General features: G+C 39.6%; 1 protein-coding gene across 1 annotated transcript in view; it reads left to right on the top strand.

Moving 5' to 3' along the window:
- Positions 1-21335, top strand: part of KIF27 (kinesin family member 27) — a 30239-nt gene that overhangs the window by 3275 nt on the left and 5629 nt on the right. Inside the window, exons 3-14 of the mRNA XM_074166852.1 lie at positions 523-1481; positions 10917-11060; positions 13358-13564; positions 14104-14279; positions 14700-14811; position 15038; positions 15403-15552; positions 16614-16819; positions 17682-17879; positions 18221-18334; positions 19389-19565; positions 20197-20412. Coding sequence (XP_074022953.1) covers positions 523-1481; positions 10917-11060; positions 13358-13564; positions 14104-14279; positions 14700-14811; position 15038; positions 15403-15552; positions 16614-16819; positions 17682-17879; positions 18221-18334; positions 19389-19565; positions 20197-20412 — 2660 coding nt within the window. The remainder of the gene's footprint in view (positions 1-522; positions 1482-10916; positions 11061-13357; positions 13565-14103; positions 14280-14699; positions 14812-15037; positions 15039-15402; positions 15553-16613; positions 16820-17681; positions 17880-18220; positions 18335-19388; positions 19566-20196; positions 20413-21335) is intronic.

Below are 21335 nucleotides of genomic sequence, written 5' to 3'. Positions count from 1 at the left end.
CACGCTTTGTAGGAGTACTTAGTAGAAGCACACATCCACTTTATTAGATTACTAATAGACACCTTTCCAAAAGGCCCAACTACCTGAGATATATAGACTATTTCTTCCCATAGGGCAAGAATAATTTCTACTACAAATTTATTTTTTTTTTCTTTTAAATTGGCAAAATATCCTTTGAGCTGAGTTTGCTTATACTTTTTCTAGATACCACTAGATTGCAAATTGCATATTGGCAATGTGTAAATGAGTAAAGCTGTGTATTATGTTTAAAATATTGTTTCAAATGCTATGACACAATACACCCATGTATTAAATACCTGCAGGTTTCAGATGTGTTGTACCTCGTGCTTTTCATTTATCAATGTCATCTTTTTCTATAGCTAAATGCTATGACATAATGCACACTTGTCTATTTCTCTAGTTTGTGTTTATCGTTTGACTGTTCCTAATTGCTGTAAACTTTTGCTGAAAAGTTTAGAATTAATTGAATTATTCTTACTTTCTTTGTTTTGGTGTTTGAAGTGATTGTCGGTGCTAAGGAATTCCAAGTAGAATGTGCAGATGAAGTGATAAGCCTGTTGGAAAGTGGTAATGCAGCTCGTCACACAGGCACAACACAAATGAATGAGCACTCCAGTCGATCTCACGCCATTTTTACCATCAGTATTTGTCAGAAACAGTCCACAGAGTCTCAGAAAAATACTGATGCTGCACAGGATTCATCTTTGAAATCACTCCAGATGATTGCTTCAAAGTTTCATTTTGTGGATTTGGCAGGATCAGAGAGGGTGACAAAGACTGGAAATACTGGTGAACGTTTCAAAGAATCAATTCAGATCAATAGCGGTCTGTTGGCCTTGGGAAATGTCATCAGTGCCCTCGGAGACCCAAAAAGAAAAAGTGTACATATTCCATACAGGGATGCTAAAATCACTCGTATTCTGAAAGATTCTCTTGGAGGAAATGCCAAGACTGTCATGATAACGTGTATAAGTCCATCCTCATCAGACTTTGATGAATCTTTAAATTCTCTCAAATATGCCAACAGAGCCAAAAACATTAGAAATAAACCAGTTGTAAATTACAACCCCGATCAAGACCGGATTGATGAAATGGAACTTGAAATCAGATTGCTTCGAGAAGCTTTGCAGAACCAGCAAGTTAGTAATCAGTGTTCACACGACTTAAATCAAGAAAGAACTCGTATCAGTTCACTTGAGGAGCAGCTCACCCGGCTTCAGGTTCAATGTTTCAGTTACAGAAATTGTGTAGATGAAGCCTTCCCATTTCTCGTTGATCTGAATGATGATGTCAGCTTAAAAAGAAGTCAGCGGGACAGGTTGCAGAGCTGGATCACTATGGTACAGGAAGTAAGGAAGGAAGCTCTCACTATGCAGGAAACTGACACAGGGACTGGGACCAGCCACGAGCCACATCACATCACAATTCTTCAGCTAAAGAGGGAACTAAAGAAATGCCAGGTATTTAATTATAAGTTGATTATTTAAATAACTATGTGAAAAAGCGGTCTGCTAAAACTTGAATTCAATTTTGAAAGATGTAAAACTGTTACACTTACCTGTACTTGCGTAGACAATTTAAATTTAATTCACAGTCTTCTATAACTTTGTTACTCTAATCCCTGGGACATAGCTTTATTTTAATGGATGTTTGAAAAGACAGTCATCTTGGTAATGACGGAGATAGGTAAGGTAATATTTTGGCTAGTCAGTTTCGAGATGATTCTATGAGGCTGAGCTTGTTTATGTGTTAGATTTTCGGGTTTAGTTATGCTAGTGTGCTAGGGCTGGCTGGGGTGGAGTTTTCTTCAAAGCAACTCATAGAGTGCTGTGGTTCAGATTTGTGACGAGTGCAATGCTGACAACACACTAACATTTTAGGTCTTGCTGAACAGTGTTTGCACAGCGTCAGGCTGACTATTTCTGCCTCTGCCCCCAGTGAATAGATTAGGGGGTGCGCATCAGGTTGAGGACACACACACAACAAATGATCTGCCCTAACCAAAGAGATTTTTCATGCCATATAGCATGCTTGAAAATTAAAAGGAAGAGGGGGAGATTTAGGGAGGTTAGCCATATTTTGCCTGGGAACAGGCCAGGCATCAATCAGCCTTGGGAGGTGGTGAGTGATTGCCTTTGCATCCCTTGTTTTGTCTAGTTTTCTTTCTCTCTTCTTCCACTTCACCTTTATTTACTGAACAATTTCTGTGCTCTTCCCCTGCCCACTGGTGAGTGGCTGTGTGTGCTTAGCCACCCCCTGCTTACAGGGGCTAACCCACAACAGTCCTTTTTGGTGCCCAATGTGGGGTTCAAGGCCTTTGAGACAGTAACAGATTTGATTAGAGTGCACTAGATTATACTTCTAGCTGTTATACCTGTTAAATTGTTATTTGAGTGGCTTTTGCAGATCATGATGCTGGCATATTTACTTTGGTTGCTGGCTTAATGTGTTTCCTCGAATATTGCCATGCTTGATTCCTTTGATTCCTTTCTAGCTGTACAACACACTCCAAGAATCGTTAACGACTTATTTTGCTCTTTAGCATGTTGTTTATCACTTTGTTTTCCTTTGCTTGGGAGAGCTATGATAAATCCACTGACCTTCAGCCTAATCTGGTATTTGGGTCTTAGGTTGCTGGTGTCCCAGTACTCCAAGAACTGAATCATGGACAAAAGCAGCAACTATACCTTTCCCCTTTTGTCCTCTGAGAGACATTTTGTGGAGAGAGGAAAGAATAGCACCTATCCCTTCCTCTCCTCTGGGACAGGTTTTCATAGCCCTGGTGTAGTGGCTTCTCAGTTCCTTTAATATCCTCGTGTGATCAGACTGTTCATACTGGTGTGTGTTGTGATCCTGATTTTGAATGTTGTTTTTAAGGTTAAACAACTAATTGGGGATGCCACACAGGAATATGCTCTAAGGCAATTGATCCCTGGGGTGGCAGGGTATATGGGAGGAGCTAGGCAGGTACACAGGACTATCAGTGTCTCTAATAGGTTGGGATTTCATGCCTGAAATCCCATGAAACTAATTGTAAACCCATCAAACTAATACACCATTTGAAGAAGCGAAGATGAAACACAGTGACTTCTAAAGCTGTGTTGGGACCTGGCTCGTGCCTATCAAGACACTGTCCGGTGCCCTCAGAGATGCAAGAGGGTCTCCCAATCTAAGAGCCCATAAACAGGCTGTGAGGTCTCGTGCTCTGAGGACACACAAACACACACTAAACCAGAGACCGAACCCTTAAACTGCAATAATTGTTCCTGTAGTCAAGAAGAAACAGTGGAAGCAGAGGTCAGCTCAGTTAGTAAGAGAAGAAGCAGCTCCTCCTGAGAGGGGGAGAGAGGAAGAATCAGAAGAGGCAGGCTATTCTGCAGCAGGACAGGGGAGGAAAGAGACAGAAATCATAAAAGGCAGAAACTGCCTGGTCCTGCAAGATAGGCAGAAAGATTTTGTCTGTCAGCAAGATGAGCGAATTGCTAGCTGGTTGCTCCAGTGCTGGGAAAGCGGGCCTAACAGTCTGGAAGTAGAAGGTAGGGAAGCACAGCAGCTGGGATCCACTGCTAGGGACTGTGGGACTGACAGAGGGATTGGAAGAGGGGCAGCGACCTCCAGCCTCCAGAGGTGGCTTTTATCGAGCATGAAGACAAGGTACCCTCTTAAGTAAGATATTGTAACCCAGTGAGGCAAGTGGACTACCACAGAGGAAGATATCCAGTGTCTGGGGAATTAGCGGTGGTGGAGGTGGTATACAGCGACTTGGACAATAATCAGGTCCCTAAAGATCCTAAGGATGTACAGCGCACATGGTCTGTGTGGCAGAAGTCTGTACAGAGCACACCGACATCATGGGCTGGCAACCTAGCAGTGACGGATTGGGCTGACATCGAGGCACCAACTTTGTCTAAGCTGGTCTGCCAGCTGCAGCAATTCGAAGAGAATCTCTTTTCCCACTCCCTGCTATGGGCCTGCATCTCAGCTGTGGAAAGACTGTCCCACAAAGTTTGGCAACTTGAAGACAATGTACATAATCTCTCTCCCTCCTTGCCCCTGCAGACCAGCATCTCAGCTACCATGAGTCAGCCTTTCTCTGCTCAAACAAAAGGGAACCATGGGCACGTGCCAAGTGCCACCCTGTCGTTCTTTCTGTGTGACTGTGGAATTACCTTGGTCGTGGAAGTCTTTGTATGTGAATTGCAGGAAAAAGCAGTGGTTAGAAAGGGTCCTTCCAGGAAGCTTACTGCTCCGGTTGCTGTTGAGCAGTTCTCGAGACACAGTAGATGGGCTGAGGACTCCTCTCCTCTGTCTGATACTGATCCAATGGACTTAATGTCCATGTGTGTTTGAACCCCACACCTTCTACCATGGAAGGACCGTACTGGTCTGTAGTAGGATCACACCTGCAAATAGTCCTTGTAGCATAGCTGGGCTACAGAGAGAGACATGGGCTCCTTTCATAGTGTAAACATTTCTGGTTTGCAATTACAGGAGTCAGGTAATGAATCTTCTAATTTGGAATAGGGGGCTTCCCTCAGGCCAGGTGGAGGGAAAGGACAATTGGATTTTCTTTGGTTTCAGTGGACATCAGTGCACAGTGTACCCTAATGCCATCAGGATACAAGCAGAACACATCAGAATTTTCGGAGTGACAGGGGGATCCCAATTGTTGTCTGTGTTAGAAGCTGAGGTGAGCCTAACAGGAAGTACGTGGCAGAAGGATCCTATTGTCACCAGAGGCCCTTTATATCATTGCCATTGACTCTCAAAAGAGGGTACTTTAGGGATCCAAGGAGGTACCATTGGGCTTTTGACGTAGCCACTGCAGGTTCAGAGAAGCTTAAACAGCTGTGTGCCTTGCTTGGCCTCTTGAATGATCCTTCTGTTGTGGGGCTGCTGTATGTTGAAGAACAGCAAGTGCCAGTTGCTACCGTGATCATGCACTGGCATCAATATTGTCCTGAGTGAGACTCCCTCATTCTCATCCAGGACCTGATTTGTCGACTCAAGAGCCAGCAAGTGATTAGCAAGACTCAGCTGCCCTTTATAGTCCCATACGGCCAGTGCAAAAGTCTGATAGAGGGTGGAGGTTTACAGGGGACTGTTGTGGCCTGAATGAAGTCACTCCACCATTAAGTGCTGCCGTACCGGACATGCTGGAACTCCAGTATGAACTGGAGTCAAAGGCACCCAAGTGATATGCTATAACTGATATTGCCAATGCATTTTCCTCAGTCCCTTTTTCAGCAGTGCAGGCCACAGTTAGCTTTGATGTGGAAGGGTGTCCAATCTGGAATCCACTGCCATAGAGGGGTGGGAGCACAGCCCTACCGTTTGCCATGGACCGATCCAAACTGCACTGGAATAGGGCGAAGCCCCAGAAAGCTTGCAATGAATTAATGACATTGCTGTGTCAGGCAACATGGGCCTGAATGGGGAACCCCAGCTACCCTGGAATCCTCAAAGAGATCATGGACTGGCCAGAAAGCAGAGACTTCGGAGCATTGCCTGAGGAAGTGACTCATGACAAAGAGGTCCCACTGTATGATATATTACCAGAGAAACAATAAACTCTGTTTACTGATGGCTCCTGTCATACTGTGGGAAATCACTGAAGGTGGAAAACTGCTCTGTGGAATCCCACATGACAAGTTGCAGAAACTGCTGAAAATCGAGGTTAATTGAGTCAATGTGCAGAAGTGAAAGCCATCCAGGTGGCCCTAGATATTGTGGAACCTGAAACACCATATGGTACTCATACCACCACCCAAAACACTGTCCTAGGCCTTGCAAAACAAATTCTGTGACATGGCAGCCCAGGAATCATTGAGTCAGACAATGGGACTCATTTCTGAAACGATCTCATAAGCACCTGACCAAGAAATATGGCATTGATCGGGTGTATCACATTCTCTATCATGCACCAGCCTCTGGAAAGATTGAACTATACAATGGATTATTAGACACTATACTGAAAGTAATGGGCACTGGGACGTATCAGCAGTGGGAAGCAAATTTAGCAGAAGCCACTTGGCTAACTAGTACCAGAAGATTAGCTAACTGACCTGGACCTGCCCAAACAAAAACCTTATGTATTATAGAAGGATATAAGGTCCCTGTAGTGCGTGTATAGAGAACTGGCTGAGGAAGACAGCATGGGTCATTCCTCACTCAGGAAAAGGCAAGCCTGTTTGTGGGGCTGCTTTTGCTCAAGGACACAGGTGTACTTGGTGTGTAATGCAAGAGGATGGTGAAATCTGATGTGTACCTCAAGAGATTTAACCTTGGGGGGAAGTAACCCATGATTTGAATTGTGTTTTAGGAAGTACCACTGCAGGAATCGCCTAAACCAACAGAGAACAAGCCTTGCAAAAAGTCAGGCAAGTGCAGCAGGGGCCCAGCCTGAGCTGATTTTGATGTCCAGTAACTCAACACACGAGTGATCACCATAACAGACAAAATCCAAGTCACCAACTAAATGAACTCAGTGGACATCTTAGGAACATTTACAGGAATGGCCCATAGACTAAAGGAATGGTATCTGTGTATAAATCAAAGACGAAAAGGGAGGGATGGTTAATGAAGTTGTATTGGAAAGCATGGGACTTGAGCATGACATAAATGGTATAGAATATGGAGTGGAGATCGTACTGGGTCTGGCTGGGGTGGAGTTAATTTTCTTCACAGCAGCTTGTAAGGTGCTGTGTTTTAAATTTGTGACCAGTACAATGCTGATAACGCACCAATGTTTTAGGTCTTGCTGAACAGTGCCTGCACAGTGTCAAGGCTGTCTCTGTTTCTCCCTTTGCCACCACAGGGAATAGATTAGGGGATGCACCCAGGGGCACAACCAGGCAGATAATCCAAACCAACCAAAAAGATATTTCACGCCACGTGACATGCTCAGCAATAAAAAGGGAGAGGAGGAGGGCTTAGGTACATTAGCTGTCTTTTGCTCAGGAGCTGGCTGGGCATCGGTCTACCTGTGGAAGGTGGTGAGTGATTGGGTTTTGCATCAATTGCCTTTGCATTGCTTGTCTTATTTTCTCTCTTCTTCCACTTCACCTTCATGTACTGAATGACTTCTCTCTCAACACACAACTTTTCTTGCTTTTACTCTTCCATTGCCCTTCCCCTGTCCCCCTGGGGTTGGAGCAAGGGAAAGTGAGCGAGCAGCTACGTGTGCCTAGCTGCCTACTGGGGTTAACGCACAAGAACTACTTTCAGTTGTCCTGTAAACTCAGAAATTGTTTTGAATCCTGCAAATAAATTACTCTACCCAAAAGCATTATAGATATAACTACAATGCATATCTTTTCACGGATATTAGTGTACCTACAGATAACCCATGGACTAAGTTGTACAACTTATATCTAATATTATCTAATACCATGTATTTAGTATACTAGCATATATAATACCATGAAGTTGCAAGTATCTCATCTACTATCATTAAGTAATTTCCCAACCTGTTTAACTTCAGCGATGTTCTCACCAAGAACCCCTGCATTTCCCTTTCATTATCATGCCTTTAGCTAACTGAGTTTTTAAATTATTTTCAGATTTCTCTGCATCATTGCTTTTCTAGCACTTGCGTTTTTGTTATATATCAACTTTATGCTTTTTGGTGGCTTCATACTTCTATACAGTTTTATAGCTGAGATGTGAATTTCAAAACAAGGTATGGGATTCTTGGCATGCAGATATCCCATGAGGATCCTGTCATGCCAGTAGCTCTGATTAGGTCTTTCTCAGACAGCAGATAGAAGTGCTAGACAATGACCTATGGGGAGAAGAGCTCTCAGCCTCCTCTCTCATGATAATGTCTCCTCACAGAACTGACACATGATCAAATAAATAATTATTTTTGGAAACATCCCCATATACATTTAGGAAGTGCATATTTTGGAGGTACTGAGTTAAAATGTTGACTATGAATAACAGAACATCCAAAGTAATGCAGGTAAGTGTACAATAAACAGACCCTCAAATGAAAATTACGTTTGTAACTTAAAATACTTATACACTAGTTTGAGTGAAGTTCTGACATAAGATGAACAGCTCAGAAAAACTAATCTGAGTCTGTCTTGTAATAGAAGGAGACAATGCTACAACAAGATTTCTATAACATCAACCTATTTTCAGTTTGCATACCGTACTGTGATAAGTGTGTAGGTTCTTATCTGGCAATTACATATACAAATCCTGTATTTTCTTTGTTCTCAACCAATCTAAATCACAGCTTCTTTCTTATTTCTTGATTTTCTTCCGTAGCTTATTTTAAACCTCTGTTTCCCAGGTTCAAACCAGAGTAAGATCTGAGTTTAAACTTAAATTTCCCCAGGTGAGTATGCCATCCACAGCCAGGAGGAGATGGTTATGGAGAGGCTAAAATAAATAAGACAGTACAGACTCTAGAACAGAGCTTGAACGTGGAGAGATTTAATAGCTAATAGGGGACCTATTCTTGTGTGTGCATACATATTTCTTTGCTAATGACTATGATTGCATGGATAATGCTATCTTACACAACAGCTAACAGCCAAACTCCCACCTAGCCAGTCATTCACCCCTCTGTCAGCGGGACTTGAGGAGAGAAAATAGGAAGAACAGCAATGAGAAGGCTTGTGGGTTGACATAAAGGCAGGGAGATTGCTTACTAATTAAAAAGCAGTTTCAAATTGAAGAAAAATGATTTAGTATATTGCCAATTAAAAAAATATTAATTACTCATTTGGGTAGTGGCAAACAAAAAGACAAACTCTAAAAGACCACCTTTCCTCCTCAAGTTTTCCAGGCTTATCTTCAGTCCTTCACTCGATACTCTCCCTCACTGCTGAGTGGTGCAGGGACATTGGGGATAGTTTATGGTCAGTACATACCAGTTTCTCTCTGCCGCTCTTTCTTTCTCGCACCTTTCTTCTGATTCAGCATTGAATCACAAGATTGGAATGGGCTTGGCATGGGCAGCAGTTCTTTCAGGAATATCCATCTGCTCCAGTGCAAGTCTTCCCTAGGCTGCAGTGTGGGTATCTGCTGCCCCACCATGGAGCACCTCCTTCTTCTCCTCTTGGTGTTCCCTCTGCTCTTTCTCACTCTTTTGGTTCCCTCCTTTTCTGCCTGTCTGGCATATTGTACCCTTTCTTAAATATATTATCACAGAGGCACCAACGTTGTGGGTGAGGGGCTCAGCTGTTCCGTGTAGTGGATCCACCGAAGTCTTCCGGAACCAGCTGTTTCCAGCAGAGGGAAGCCTTGGCGTCTTGTCACAGACACCGTCCCTGCATTCATCCCCACCAGACACTGGAGACCTACACCCAATACAACTGAGCAAATATATTCTGATTTTAGTTACGTATGTTTAATACAATACAGACAATATGTCACTTAGTTTGTCATCACATAATATAGAATCATAGAATGGTTTGGGTTGGAAGGCACCTTAAAGATCATCGAGTTCCACCCTCCCTGCCATGGGCAGGGACACCTCCCACAAGACCAGGTTGCTCAAAGTCCCATTCAGCCTGGTCTTGAACACTTCCAGGGATGTGGCCCCCACAACTTTTCTGGGCAACCTGTTCCAGTGTCTCACCACCCTCACAGTAAAGAATTTCTTTCTAGTATCTAATCTAAATCTCCCCTCTTTCAGTTTAAAACCATCACCCCTCGTCCTGTCACTACACTTCCTGATAAAGAGTCCCTCCACCTCTCTCCTGTAGGCCCGCTCCAGGTACTGGAAGGCTGCTATATGGTCTCCCTGGAGCCTTCTCCAGGATGAAAAATCCCAGCTCTCTCAGCCTGTCTTCACAGCAGAGGTGCTCCAGTCCTCTGATCACCTACACGGCTCTCCTCTGGACCCGTTCTAACAAGTCCACGTCCTTCCTGTGCTGAGGACTCCAGAGCTGGACGCAGTACTCCAGGTGGGGTCTCATGAGAGAGTAGAGGGGCCAAGTCACCTCCCTGGACCTGCTGGCCACGCTTCTTTTGATGCAGCCCAGGATGCGGTTGGCTTTCTGGGCTGCAAGTGCACATTGCCAGCTCATGTTGAGCTTCTCATCAACCACCATCAGTGCAAGCTTCTTTTTTCTATAGTTGTCTTAACTCTGCCTAATGCAGCACCAGTAGGGGACAGGATACACTTGTCAGCTACACTTAGTAGAAACATTTGCATTGGTCCATAGACTTTGAATAAAATTCTGTTCTCTAAAGAGACATCAGGTTCTTGATTTCATTCTTATATGCTACTAAGGGTTGTCTTTTCTTGGAAGAAAGATGGAGGTAAGCTAGTTGTACAGAAGTATCCAGTTTTAGAACACTAAGACATGATGTTTCCATACTTTGTATTTGGCTTCTACTGGCTTTCTGGAAGAGTAACAACATTTGGAAGTCTCCTTCAATTGGCATTGGATTATTTATCTACAAGAACATATGAAGAAGCATTCTTATTGTTTCTTTAATCTTTAGGCTATTATGCAAGTTGCAGAATGAGGACAGCTGTCCTCATTTTTTCATTTGAGAAGTGTATTAATCTTATGGTTGATGCTGAGATCCTGTGGCTACATCTTACAGCACTCTAAATAGAATAATTAGATTTAGGTATCTACTTCAAGAAAGTAACTTTGGTTATGGGTACATTATTCCCTTTGGAAGAAACAAACTTGTCAGAAGAAAATGAATAGATGAAATGGAAGTGAAAAAGTAAGTGGTAGAAACCATGGGTGACTGTTTAGACAATTTGCCATTCATATCTCAAAACTTTGCAGTTCTGATCACATCTTTTAACAACAAACGAGGTTTTGGGTTTTGGGGTTTTTTTTGTTTTTTTTTTTCATTTTCTGACTGTTAGAATAATAGTGTCTTCTTCTCCCCAGCTGAACTTTTCTTTTATTATCTAGCAGGCTCTAGTTATGGATGAAGAAGTATTTAGCCAGAAAGATCATGAACTGCTGATACTGCAGAATCAGATAAAGACATTAATACAGGAAAACGAGGAACAACTGGCATCTTTAAAGGAGGCTCAAGAAACACATAGATCGCAGGTATTTTTCCTCTGGTACACATCACATATATCTGTATTGAACCAGTATGAATGCATTCATTATTTCAAGACAGGTCTCTCGGGATTTTTTTGGACAAAACTACCTGTCAATCTTACGGGCATTTTGTTTGAATTAGAGCTGTATCACTTAATGAGTTGAGTTCATCTAGCGGATGAAACACAATAATGGGTTCATGAGGTTTGTTTATCACCTTAGCTGTGCCACAGCCTTCCTGTGTAATGTAAGATGAATCATTCACCCTCTCCATGCTTCCTAAAGCATAACATACACTCCTCTCCCCAAATGTGTATTATTGCCAAGTAGTTTCAGGACAATTAATGAATTAGGATTTGAAAGGCCTGTACAGATTCTGTAGAATCTAAAAATTGCTATAAAGATCCTATAGAATTCTTTAATGGAAAGTTTGTGTAGAAATGTATTTTGTTATAGCTTTATTAAGAATTAGAGTATTATTCCCTTTGACTCTACAAGACAGAATGCCTTCCTAATTTTCTGAGCTTTTACTATTAGAGAAAGCTGAGGAAACACTGCTTGCTTCCTTCCTTCTCTAGATCTTGTGCTTGCTAATGAAATTATGATGGGTAGTAAGTATATAACATTTCAAGATCCAGAAGACCACAAATAGAATAGTTAATATACTCCTGGTGTTGCCTGTCATGTGGATGATAGATAAATTATTATCTGACTTTTTAAAAGAGAAAAGCATAAGCATGGCTAGCTAGTACTCTTCTCCTTATTCTACTTTTTCTCCTTTTTCCTCTTCTTTGCTAATGGCTTGGGGAGAGTCAATGGCTGAAAGGTAAGTATGTTAGTCATCATCTTTTTCTTTCCTCTGTCACTTTCTTTCTTTTCTGTCACCTCTGGCTAGGTTGATATTTTTTTTTCCAACCTGTACAGCACAGTGTCAACTTACTACACTGAGATAATGCTTATATAAGTTCTGGAGGATACAATGTAGAGGTAATGAACAGAAGCAGTCACAGTATAGGTAAAAAATCATGATTGTTTCAGTATCAGAGACAGGAGTGAAGCTTGAGAGCTCTCAGGCACCATTTTGGTACTTAATCCACTAAACTGCTGCTTTTATTTAAAAATGTATCAAATAGGCAGAATAACAAAAAACAAACACTTTGTCAAATATTTTAAGTTGTATTCACAGGAATATGTAATTGAGTGATACATGACAGAATAAGAACTTTAGGAAGTACTAGATTAAATGTTTATACACTTACATATTTATGCAGTAGATGTTGCGCTGTGGGGTTTTATGTACAAGGGTATCAGGGACAAAGAGTCTTAAAAGGGTTAAATAACAGCTTCAAGGTGGATCAGTTGGCCTTTACTGCTTCCAAAATCATAACAAATACAGTATTCATATATGTATTCTATTTCCTACAACACGGGAACATAATGTATTGTATTCCAACAAAATGTCGATTTGCAAGGCATTGTCTATGTGTTTTTGAAGGACCTTGGAGCCTAAGAAACCAGGATATAAAGAATTAATAAAAATGCATTATTCAAAGTATGAGAATGCAAAGTATCTTTCACTGAATACTTTTGGTTGACTATCACTAGCTATCTTTAACTTTCCTGTTGTTACTAGGCCAGATTTTAAAGGTACTTTGAAAAGAATTGAAAAGAATAGAGGGAATTGAAAATATATATAATTTTGGCCTTATGGATGAATCAGTTTAGGTAAGGTAAGTAGTTTTGAACAATGTACAGATTAAGTAAATTCTCCAAACTACCATTAGCAATAAAGTTAAGGCTAGGTAGAAGAAAAAGAAGTAGCCCATACAAGGGATCCTGGATTATGTTTATTAATACAAATAACCTTTAAAGGGGAACTGCTCAAAGAGGAAAGGAAGCCTGTATACGTGTTTAATTAGTTAGACTCAGACCATGAGTTAAATTTGAACATTTTTGTTGAATTCCCGTTTTATTTCTCCATAAACACACATATAAAGCAAGCACGGGCTTGTAAGTATGTCATCTACTTCTAACTAGATGCCTAGATAAGCTAATGTAACTTACCTGGAATATGTCTTTCTGGACAAAAATATGTCTAAAATTTATTGGAGTTGGGTTGTGTGTATTAGATTGATGATATGTCATAGAATTTTCAGTTTGCTGCAGAATTTGTCTGTGCATTGCAGAAGAATTTAGGGTCAGTGAGTGATTTACAAGATTCATAACCTTCGCAATGAAATTAGAAATGATGAATGTGATACAGAGCTCATGATCAGCAAAAGTTTTGGTTTTTTCCCCGTAAGAATGAGAAAATGGTGGAGCAGCAAATGCTTATTGATCAACTAAAAGAAAAATTAGAGGAATTTACAGATGTGAAAACTTTGGACTTCTCAAGTGCTTGTGGAGATGGGCCAGCTGTTGTGGCATCTGCAAGGAGGCCATACAGTGTTCCACTCACAAAGAGCCTGCTACATTCCTTTCACCCTCCTTCAAGGACAGAGACCCGAAAGGTAAGGTCTACCCAAATGTTAACATTTTCTTTCCTTTTCTTTGTAATGATTATAGTTCATTATTAGACTTGACATGACAAATTATGGTTGCTTTCTGAGATGCTCTTTAGCTTCCCACTGAAGACTCTGAAAAATTACTTTTTAGTGTCTTGCAACATATGCTATGCCACAATTGTCCAAAATGTTCAGGCTTAAAATTATCACTTAACAAAAGCTAAAGCTGTAGTCTTTTGTGGTGTTTTCCTAGGGTTCAAATATGAAGCATTATCAAAAATGAGTTGTTATTCTTACTGATATATTGAATACATTGGATAATGAGTTGCTAACAGTGCCTTCTTTCACATTTGGAACAAGTGCTCTAAGCTCTTGCAAAACTTTTTGCTACAAAAGTTTTCAGAGTAATAAAAACCTCTGTAATTTTGCTTACAAGCTCAGGTGATGGCAGACTTTAAATGGAAATATTTTTTAAATATCAGTAAAGAACTGCTAAATTGTTGCAAGTGGTTTTACCCATCACTTTTTTGTGTGCTTTTTGACAGGCGTATACCAGCCCCCCTGCCTTGTCCCTGGCCCGGGTAATGGCAGAATTCCGTGCTCGCAGCCAGATGATACTGAGCAACATAGAAGATCAGGATAAAGTCCTTCACTGCCACCTCTCTGATCAGAGTGATGAAGAGGAAGAAAATACAGACAGCAAAAAGAAAACCTCATTGAAGTAATTTTTTGTTATTCTTTAATTTTTGATATAGACAAATACATAGCAAAGGTAGTATTACTGCCTAATCCTGCCATAATATGAGACTATTTGTGATGTTACTTATGGTAAACTTTGGGACCAACTGGGCATATTACAAAATAAGTTTAATAAACATAGTTTTTTGATTTAATAAAGATTGCATAATCCTTGTTCTTCTTCAAGGATTCTTCAGAATCCTTGTTCTGGCTCTGTTGGGGCCAGAATCTACAGTGAAGATCTGGGTGGGTAGGGAGGTGAGGAGTAGATGGTAAAGAAGGTACAAATGCTTATATGAGTTTGGGATTCTTCTCTGTTAAGATCATGTACTTTGCATGAAGCTTAAAGAAAAAAAAAATCCCTGTGTGTTTGGAATGTAGCATGTTTTTCATTCTTCCTTAGGCATTCCATAAACCGAACATGGACACGAAAGCAGGCTTCTCTATGCTTTCTTCCTGATCTAAGTGACATGAAGTGTCAAGTAGACAAGTCTAGTTTATCCAACAAATCTGCAGTACAGACTGACACAACCACAGGTAAAATGGAAGTCATGAGAGCAAATCTTATTACAAGATCAGAAAATGCAAGAATGTCTTTAGCACACGTAATTATTTTTTCCAGCAAAATACGTGTATTTGATACAGTATTTTTTTTTTGTTATAGTGCAACATAGGTTTTCAAGATTCTCTTCTTCTTCCCCTTACTGAAACTGATGTCAGTGACCTTAATGTTTAACTAAGAGTTATTAGCTGGAAAGCTCTTCACATATCAAAAAGCTTTTTAAATAAAAATCTTTACTACTGCTTCAATGAAAGAAAATAGATGCTATTATCTTACCAGAGATGCACTGAAATGGTTTCAGGAATATTATTTCTCCCACTTTAGGGTCCTGAAATGCTAGTGCATACCATCCTTTCTTTACCTGTTTAGACACACAGCATGGAAAAGACTCTTTGTGTTATTCTCTCCTTTTACTTCTTTTGCTTCTTTTACTTCATATGGAAGAACTCCCACACATACAATGTTCCAGAGCACTGTCTTTTGGATACAGGGTGTATTCCGGATTTTTTATCTCCATATTGCTTTGTTTTCTTTCAAGGTGAAGAGATTGACAGCCTCCAGAAAAGTCATGTTTTTAACATGCAGAAGCTAAAGAGTTCAGAGTTGAGACTCATTGAGGCCGAGCAAAAAATGAGAGAACTTGCACTTAATATCAAAATGAAAGAGGAACTTATTAAGGAATTAGTAAGAACAGGTAACTGGCTTTTGTGGGGAAAATTAGAGTGAAGAAGTTCAGAAACAAAAGAAAAGGCAGAAAACTTCTGAAGTCCTGTATGTCTTAGTTTTTATGTAATTATCTTATGCAAGAATACTTTTAATAACTTAAAGATTCATAACTTTCATTACTTACTTGCTATGGTTGCACTGAAGGCTATATATTTTGATTACAGCCTACTCTGCTAGGATACACAGATGTATTCATTAAATATTTTTTGTGCTTTGCTGATTATTGCTTTTATCCACCAATAGTGTAACTTTTCATGTATGCTCAGTGCTACTGATCTCTTTGAGGACATGTATTTTTCACATGGTGTCTGGGATAGGAGAGAAGATACATCACTGTGCTGGGAATGTAAGCATTCCCAGCACTGCAGTAGAGAGCAGAAGTCAGAAGTGGATGAGGGAAAAGGTCAGTGTCTCTGTTAGCCTACGTCCCTTACACATCTGTCCTGGTATATATATGCCAGCCAGAAATTAGCCTTATGATGACAGTAAGGATCTCTTTGCTCAGCCCCTTCAATCACACTCTTCTCCTGTGCATACCTTCTCCTGAGGTTGTCTTTTGGCAGTGAAAAAGATTCTGTGTCCCCAGAAATAGTACTTTGGGAAAGATCGCCCAACAGGGGAAATCAGAGAGTAGAAGCACAATACAAAGGTATTTACTGATTATTAAGCTGAAAGTTGAGTAATAAATAAATGCCATATTCTTCTGGAAGAAGCAAAATTATGAAATACAGGAGAGCCATTTTAGCAAAATCTACAGTAGGCAGAAGAATTTCACTTTATTTGGCACTCAGATGGCACTTTATTTGGTGAAATCAGGTGACTCATGAAGAATTCAGATTTCAGACTCCTTCCCTTATCTCTATTTCAGAGTTAGAAAGGAACTGTATGTTCCTTTAGGGTTGGAAAATGTCTCAGAAATTATTGGGTTAGCCAGAATGAAGTAAGTAATGATTCAACTACAGAATTAAGTATTAAATTTCAAATTATTTTTCTGGTGTTTTTAAACTATTTGGATATGGTGTCTTTAAGGTAAGGATGCTCAGTCTGTAAGCAGGCAATATTCTTTGAAGATAACTAAACTGGAGCAAGAATCTGAGCAGGCCAAAATGGAACTGGCTGAAACACAAAAGGGGCTTCAGGAGCTGGAGAGTAAGGAGCTGAGAGACATTCCTGAGAAAGCAAAGTTACAAAAAGAGTTCCGGAAGAAGATAGATGCAGCTAAGTTGAAAGTGCAGGTATTTCTGATCTGACCGTTAAGATTTTCAAATCTCTGTCTATCACCTTTGAACACCTATCACGCTCTGCTTGTAAAACTCCCACCAGTTTTACACATTGGAAGCTGTTTGGGTTGAAGTAGCTAATGAGAAACTTAGTACTATTATACTCAGAATGCTATTTAAATGTATGTGGTTAGATACCTACAGTATTTTCTTGGTAGATAAGAAACCAAGAAAGAAGTGGGTGATAAGAGATGCTTATACACCATTAAATGTAGTACCATAAAAAAACCTACACAAGGAGACTATTACAAGCTTGCTACCTGCCATAAATAAAATCAATGTTTTATGGAACTACTGGATAAATTCCTGCTCTAAGCAAATCACTGTGATGGTTTGCAAGTCCAGACCCAATACAGTCATATTTGTTTGGCACTGAACTTCTACTTTTAAGTTCTGCTATGCCTAAGTTTAAACTCTGTGGAGGGGCAGCTTAGGTGCTCTGTGCCTCTTGGTTCTAGGATGGTGGGTCAGACAAGCACCATACGGGAAGAGGTAGCTGGTTTATTGAATTGAGCTTAGGACCAGCATTCTGGCACCATTATGTCTCTGCACATTTTCCAGAGCTGTGATTTCTGTTTACTACTTACATTTTATTGCCTGGCATGAACTATATTTTTACCATTTCATGTTGCTTGAGATCAACTTGTGCCAACTTTACCAGATAGGTCAGAAAACACAGAAATAATGAGTAATTGTGTAGGCAGAAGTTAGTAAGTGTTTCTGACTCTAAGAATTCAGTGAAACAAAGAATGAAATTGAGTCATATTTTAGTTTAAGTTTTGCTGCTATTAAGCTGAAATTTGCCACGAACATTCAGGCCTTACAGAAGAAGCAGCAGGACACTAAGAGTCTGGCTTCATTATCTAACCAAAGTGAGAGACAAGCAACAGAACTTGAGCAGAATGTGGCTCAGATGAAGCATCAGCAGACCCAGCTACAGAAGAAACTGTGTGAGGAGAGTGAAAAGAAGAAGCAACTAGAAGCAGAGATTCAGCGGGACCAGCAACAAATTAAAGTAGGAGTCTTCTTATTTCTTTATGGCAAACAATGAGATGAGCCAGTTTTGCCTCTGCTTCCCCAAAGACAATAAACTATACTTCCAGGCTTTTCATATTTTAAGTAATGACTTGACAAATGCACTGAAGAAATTGTCTATAAACATTTTCACAGAAATCTTCAGTTTGCCTTTCTCTTCTTTTCTTTTTATTATGTGATGTCTAGCTCTGAATTGCAATTTTACAAGTAAATTTAGGGTCAGTATTTCAGATTATATACTTATGTGGACTCTGACATTAAATGCATTTTAAAAACAGACTGACTGAGGCAGGAAGAATGGGGCTTTTTGTTTGTTTACAGGAACTTCAAATGAAAATGGAGCAACAACAGAAGATCCTTAAACTGAAGGACAAAGAGATTGCTGCATTTAAAAAAAAGAAAAATAACTCAGTGGGAACTTCACAGAAGCCACAGGTATCTAATCTATTCCAAATCTGTGTGGGCCCTGAAAAAAATTTTCTTTCTTCATCCCTAGTTAGCTTTGTAAAGTGTTTGGAAGAAGAGTATTCCATCATAGTTTTGTCTTCTTTTTTGCTGTAGCAAAAATTGGGAGTATGGTCTAGCATTTCTTGTACTCTTTTTTGAATGAAAGAAAGGAGAGGCTCTAATGTCTTTTCTTTCTATGATTTGTCAAAGACACTGATTCAGAGACCTGAGAATTCAACAGGTTTGGTTGTCTAGTAGGTTTGAAGGTGATACTGATGAACTCTGTTATAAAAGCTCCACGGTTTGTTTGGGTTTTTTGTTGTTTGGTTTTTGGTTTTTTTTCTGACATAAAGGATAGAGGTCTATGGTTTTGGTTGTTCCTAACGGGGTTAGAAAAGTAGGTGTCCTGTGCAGCAGTGCCACCTCCATTATTTCAGATGTGGTCACTGGAACATGAGAGTTTCATGAGTGACCCAAAGTGTTTACAGACAAACAGAAATTTTAAAAATTAAATAAAGTCAACTTTTAGCTTTATCAGGAATATATCTACTGATAAACTGGCTTCAGAATAAATTTATAATGAACTGCGCTAGCAGGATCAGAGCTCTCATTGACTGTCAGCATCATAATTTCTTGTCACTTAAATGCTTTTCTGTAAATAGTCATCTTGGGCAACTATAATGGAATGAGGACGGCTAGCTGAATTCTTGTGGTACCTCCCAAACCTAGTTCCTGTGATTATATAGGAGACATCTATTTATATAGCTGTCCTTAGAAAAAGAATATATTTCATTAAAGGCATCTGATACAAATTTATTTATACAAGATGTAGCAATGTATCATTGCTGAGCCTCTTTTTAAACTAGTCCAACTTATGTATTATTTTGAGTCAAGATTCTATTGCAGAATTAATATTAACATTAGAAATGTCAATTTCTTCTACAGTTTTATTAGTTATTCTAAAAAAGGAAAAACATAGTCATAAAATTCTGATCCAAAAAGTTCTGGCTAAATGCTCTCCGGATCTCTATTTAAACTTTAGAAATTAGAAGAGCAAAAGAAATGGCTGGATGAAGAAATGGAAAGAATTCTCCAACAGCACCAACAGCTAGCAGAACTAGAAGAAGATTTAAAGAAAAGAGAAGCCATTTTAGCCAAAAAAGAAGCATTACTTCAAGAGAAAAGCCACCTGGAAATCAAGAAACTGAGATCTAGCCAGGTGATTTAAAAAAAACATGAAACTCACCAGAGTTATATAAGTGCTGACTGAAAGACTGAGTGGGGGTGAGGGCGAGTAGATAGAAGAAGGGGCTCAAGCCATGTGACCTGTCTCTACCACTGCCCTGAAGTTATTGTGTGACTTGAGCAAATCAACATTTAAAACGTGAATAACATGGAATAATCACTTTTATTCACTTGTTGTCCCCAAAATTACAACAACAAAACAAAAAAATCTGAACTGTGGAGTTTGTTATTGCAGAGCATTAAGTAATACGATATCTAAAAGTGACTCAGTCCTTTTGCAAACTAGAGAACATGACAGGGAAACATTTTGCATTATTTATTTTTCAGTAGCAGAAGTGAATAGAAATTAAGTATCATTGTCACTTATAATGACTAGCCCCTTTAGTTTTTAATATGTAGAAAACTGCACATTGAGCATTTTTGTTTTCTTTCATCTTTTGCATAAATCGTAAATTTTATGGTAGCTGTCTACTCAAAATAAATGGGGTCCTATTGCAAGAAGCAGGCAAGTCTTTCACTGCAGAATGTGATGGTTTCACTTAACATTTTTCTTACTGGAAGAAGTATCTCAGTTTTGTATCTATAGTTGCTGTGTTTTTTTTCAGGCTTTAAACAAAGATAGTATGAAATTGTCTACTCGCTTAAGTATGCTGGATCAGGAACTGTGTGATAAAGGTATGCAGCTTCAGGGAAGCACCACTGAAGATAAGACAGACATTTTGGAAAAAATTCAGGTTCTCCAGACGGAAAGGGATCAGCTGCTCAGAAGAAGAAATAGTGTGGATGAGAAACTGAAAGATGGTAAAGTGTTGTCAACTGAAGTAAGTAAGCACCTCTGAGATAAACATAGGTTTTAGGTAGTGTTGTATAATACAGCATTCCAATCAGAACAGAAAATATCTCCAAGTAACAGATAAACTAGAACCAAAGGACTGAGGTTGGGTATTTCTGTAAATAGCAATGTTAAAATACTGCTATGATAGTGCTACTTATGTACCAGTGAACAAAATTAATGTTCAGACGGACTGAATTCAGTTAATGTCTTGACAACCTCCACTGGCCCAAGAATCATATAATCAGAAATAAGAGAACTAGAAGTTCATCAGTTTTTCATAGGCAGATATTTTCATGTCAGGACATAGAACAAGCCAATGTACTTGCATAGTGATCACCCTTGATCCTTTTTCATAGGATTTTGTGAAAAAGCAAACTTCACCTGAAGGCCTCCATATTTTTGCAGCAAAAATAAGTCATATTACTTGGATGGTCCACACTTGAGTTTATCAGTGTAATTACACTGAAGATATAATGAATTAATATAAAATGAACAGATTATTTTTAGGTCTTGAGAAGCAGTATGGGCATGTGGCTGAGGTGATAACGTCACAGAAAGAACCATACCTGCCTCACTCCTGAAAATTTTCTACAGTGCTTCAGGCCATTCATTTCTGCTACTTTCATACACAGTTACAGTCACCAAAATCCTTACTGACCTGGTTCATTCATTAATCTACAGAAAACTAGCACAACTAAAAAAATAATAGCAGAAGTCAAACTGTGGGGAGATGAGAGAAGGATAAAAAGAGAAACATGACTTCTGGTTTTGTGACGAACTATTTGATTGACCTCTCTATCATGGAAGGGGTACTATGGCAGAAAAAGACAGGTTCTAAATCTGTACTCTTACCTCTTATTCTTCCCATTCCATTCTCTGTACTGATACTAATTTGTCTTGCCCTTAAGT

The sequence above is a fragment of the Numenius arquata genome, chromosome Z, assembly GCF_964106895.1.
Source record: "Numenius arquata chromosome Z, bNumArq3.hap1.1, whole genome shotgun sequence".
NCBI lineage: Eukaryota > Metazoa > Chordata > Aves > Charadriiformes > Scolopacidae > Numenius > Numenius arquata.
Note: the sequence above shows the minus strand (reverse complement) of the source record. Positions and strands in the feature narration are given on the sequence as shown.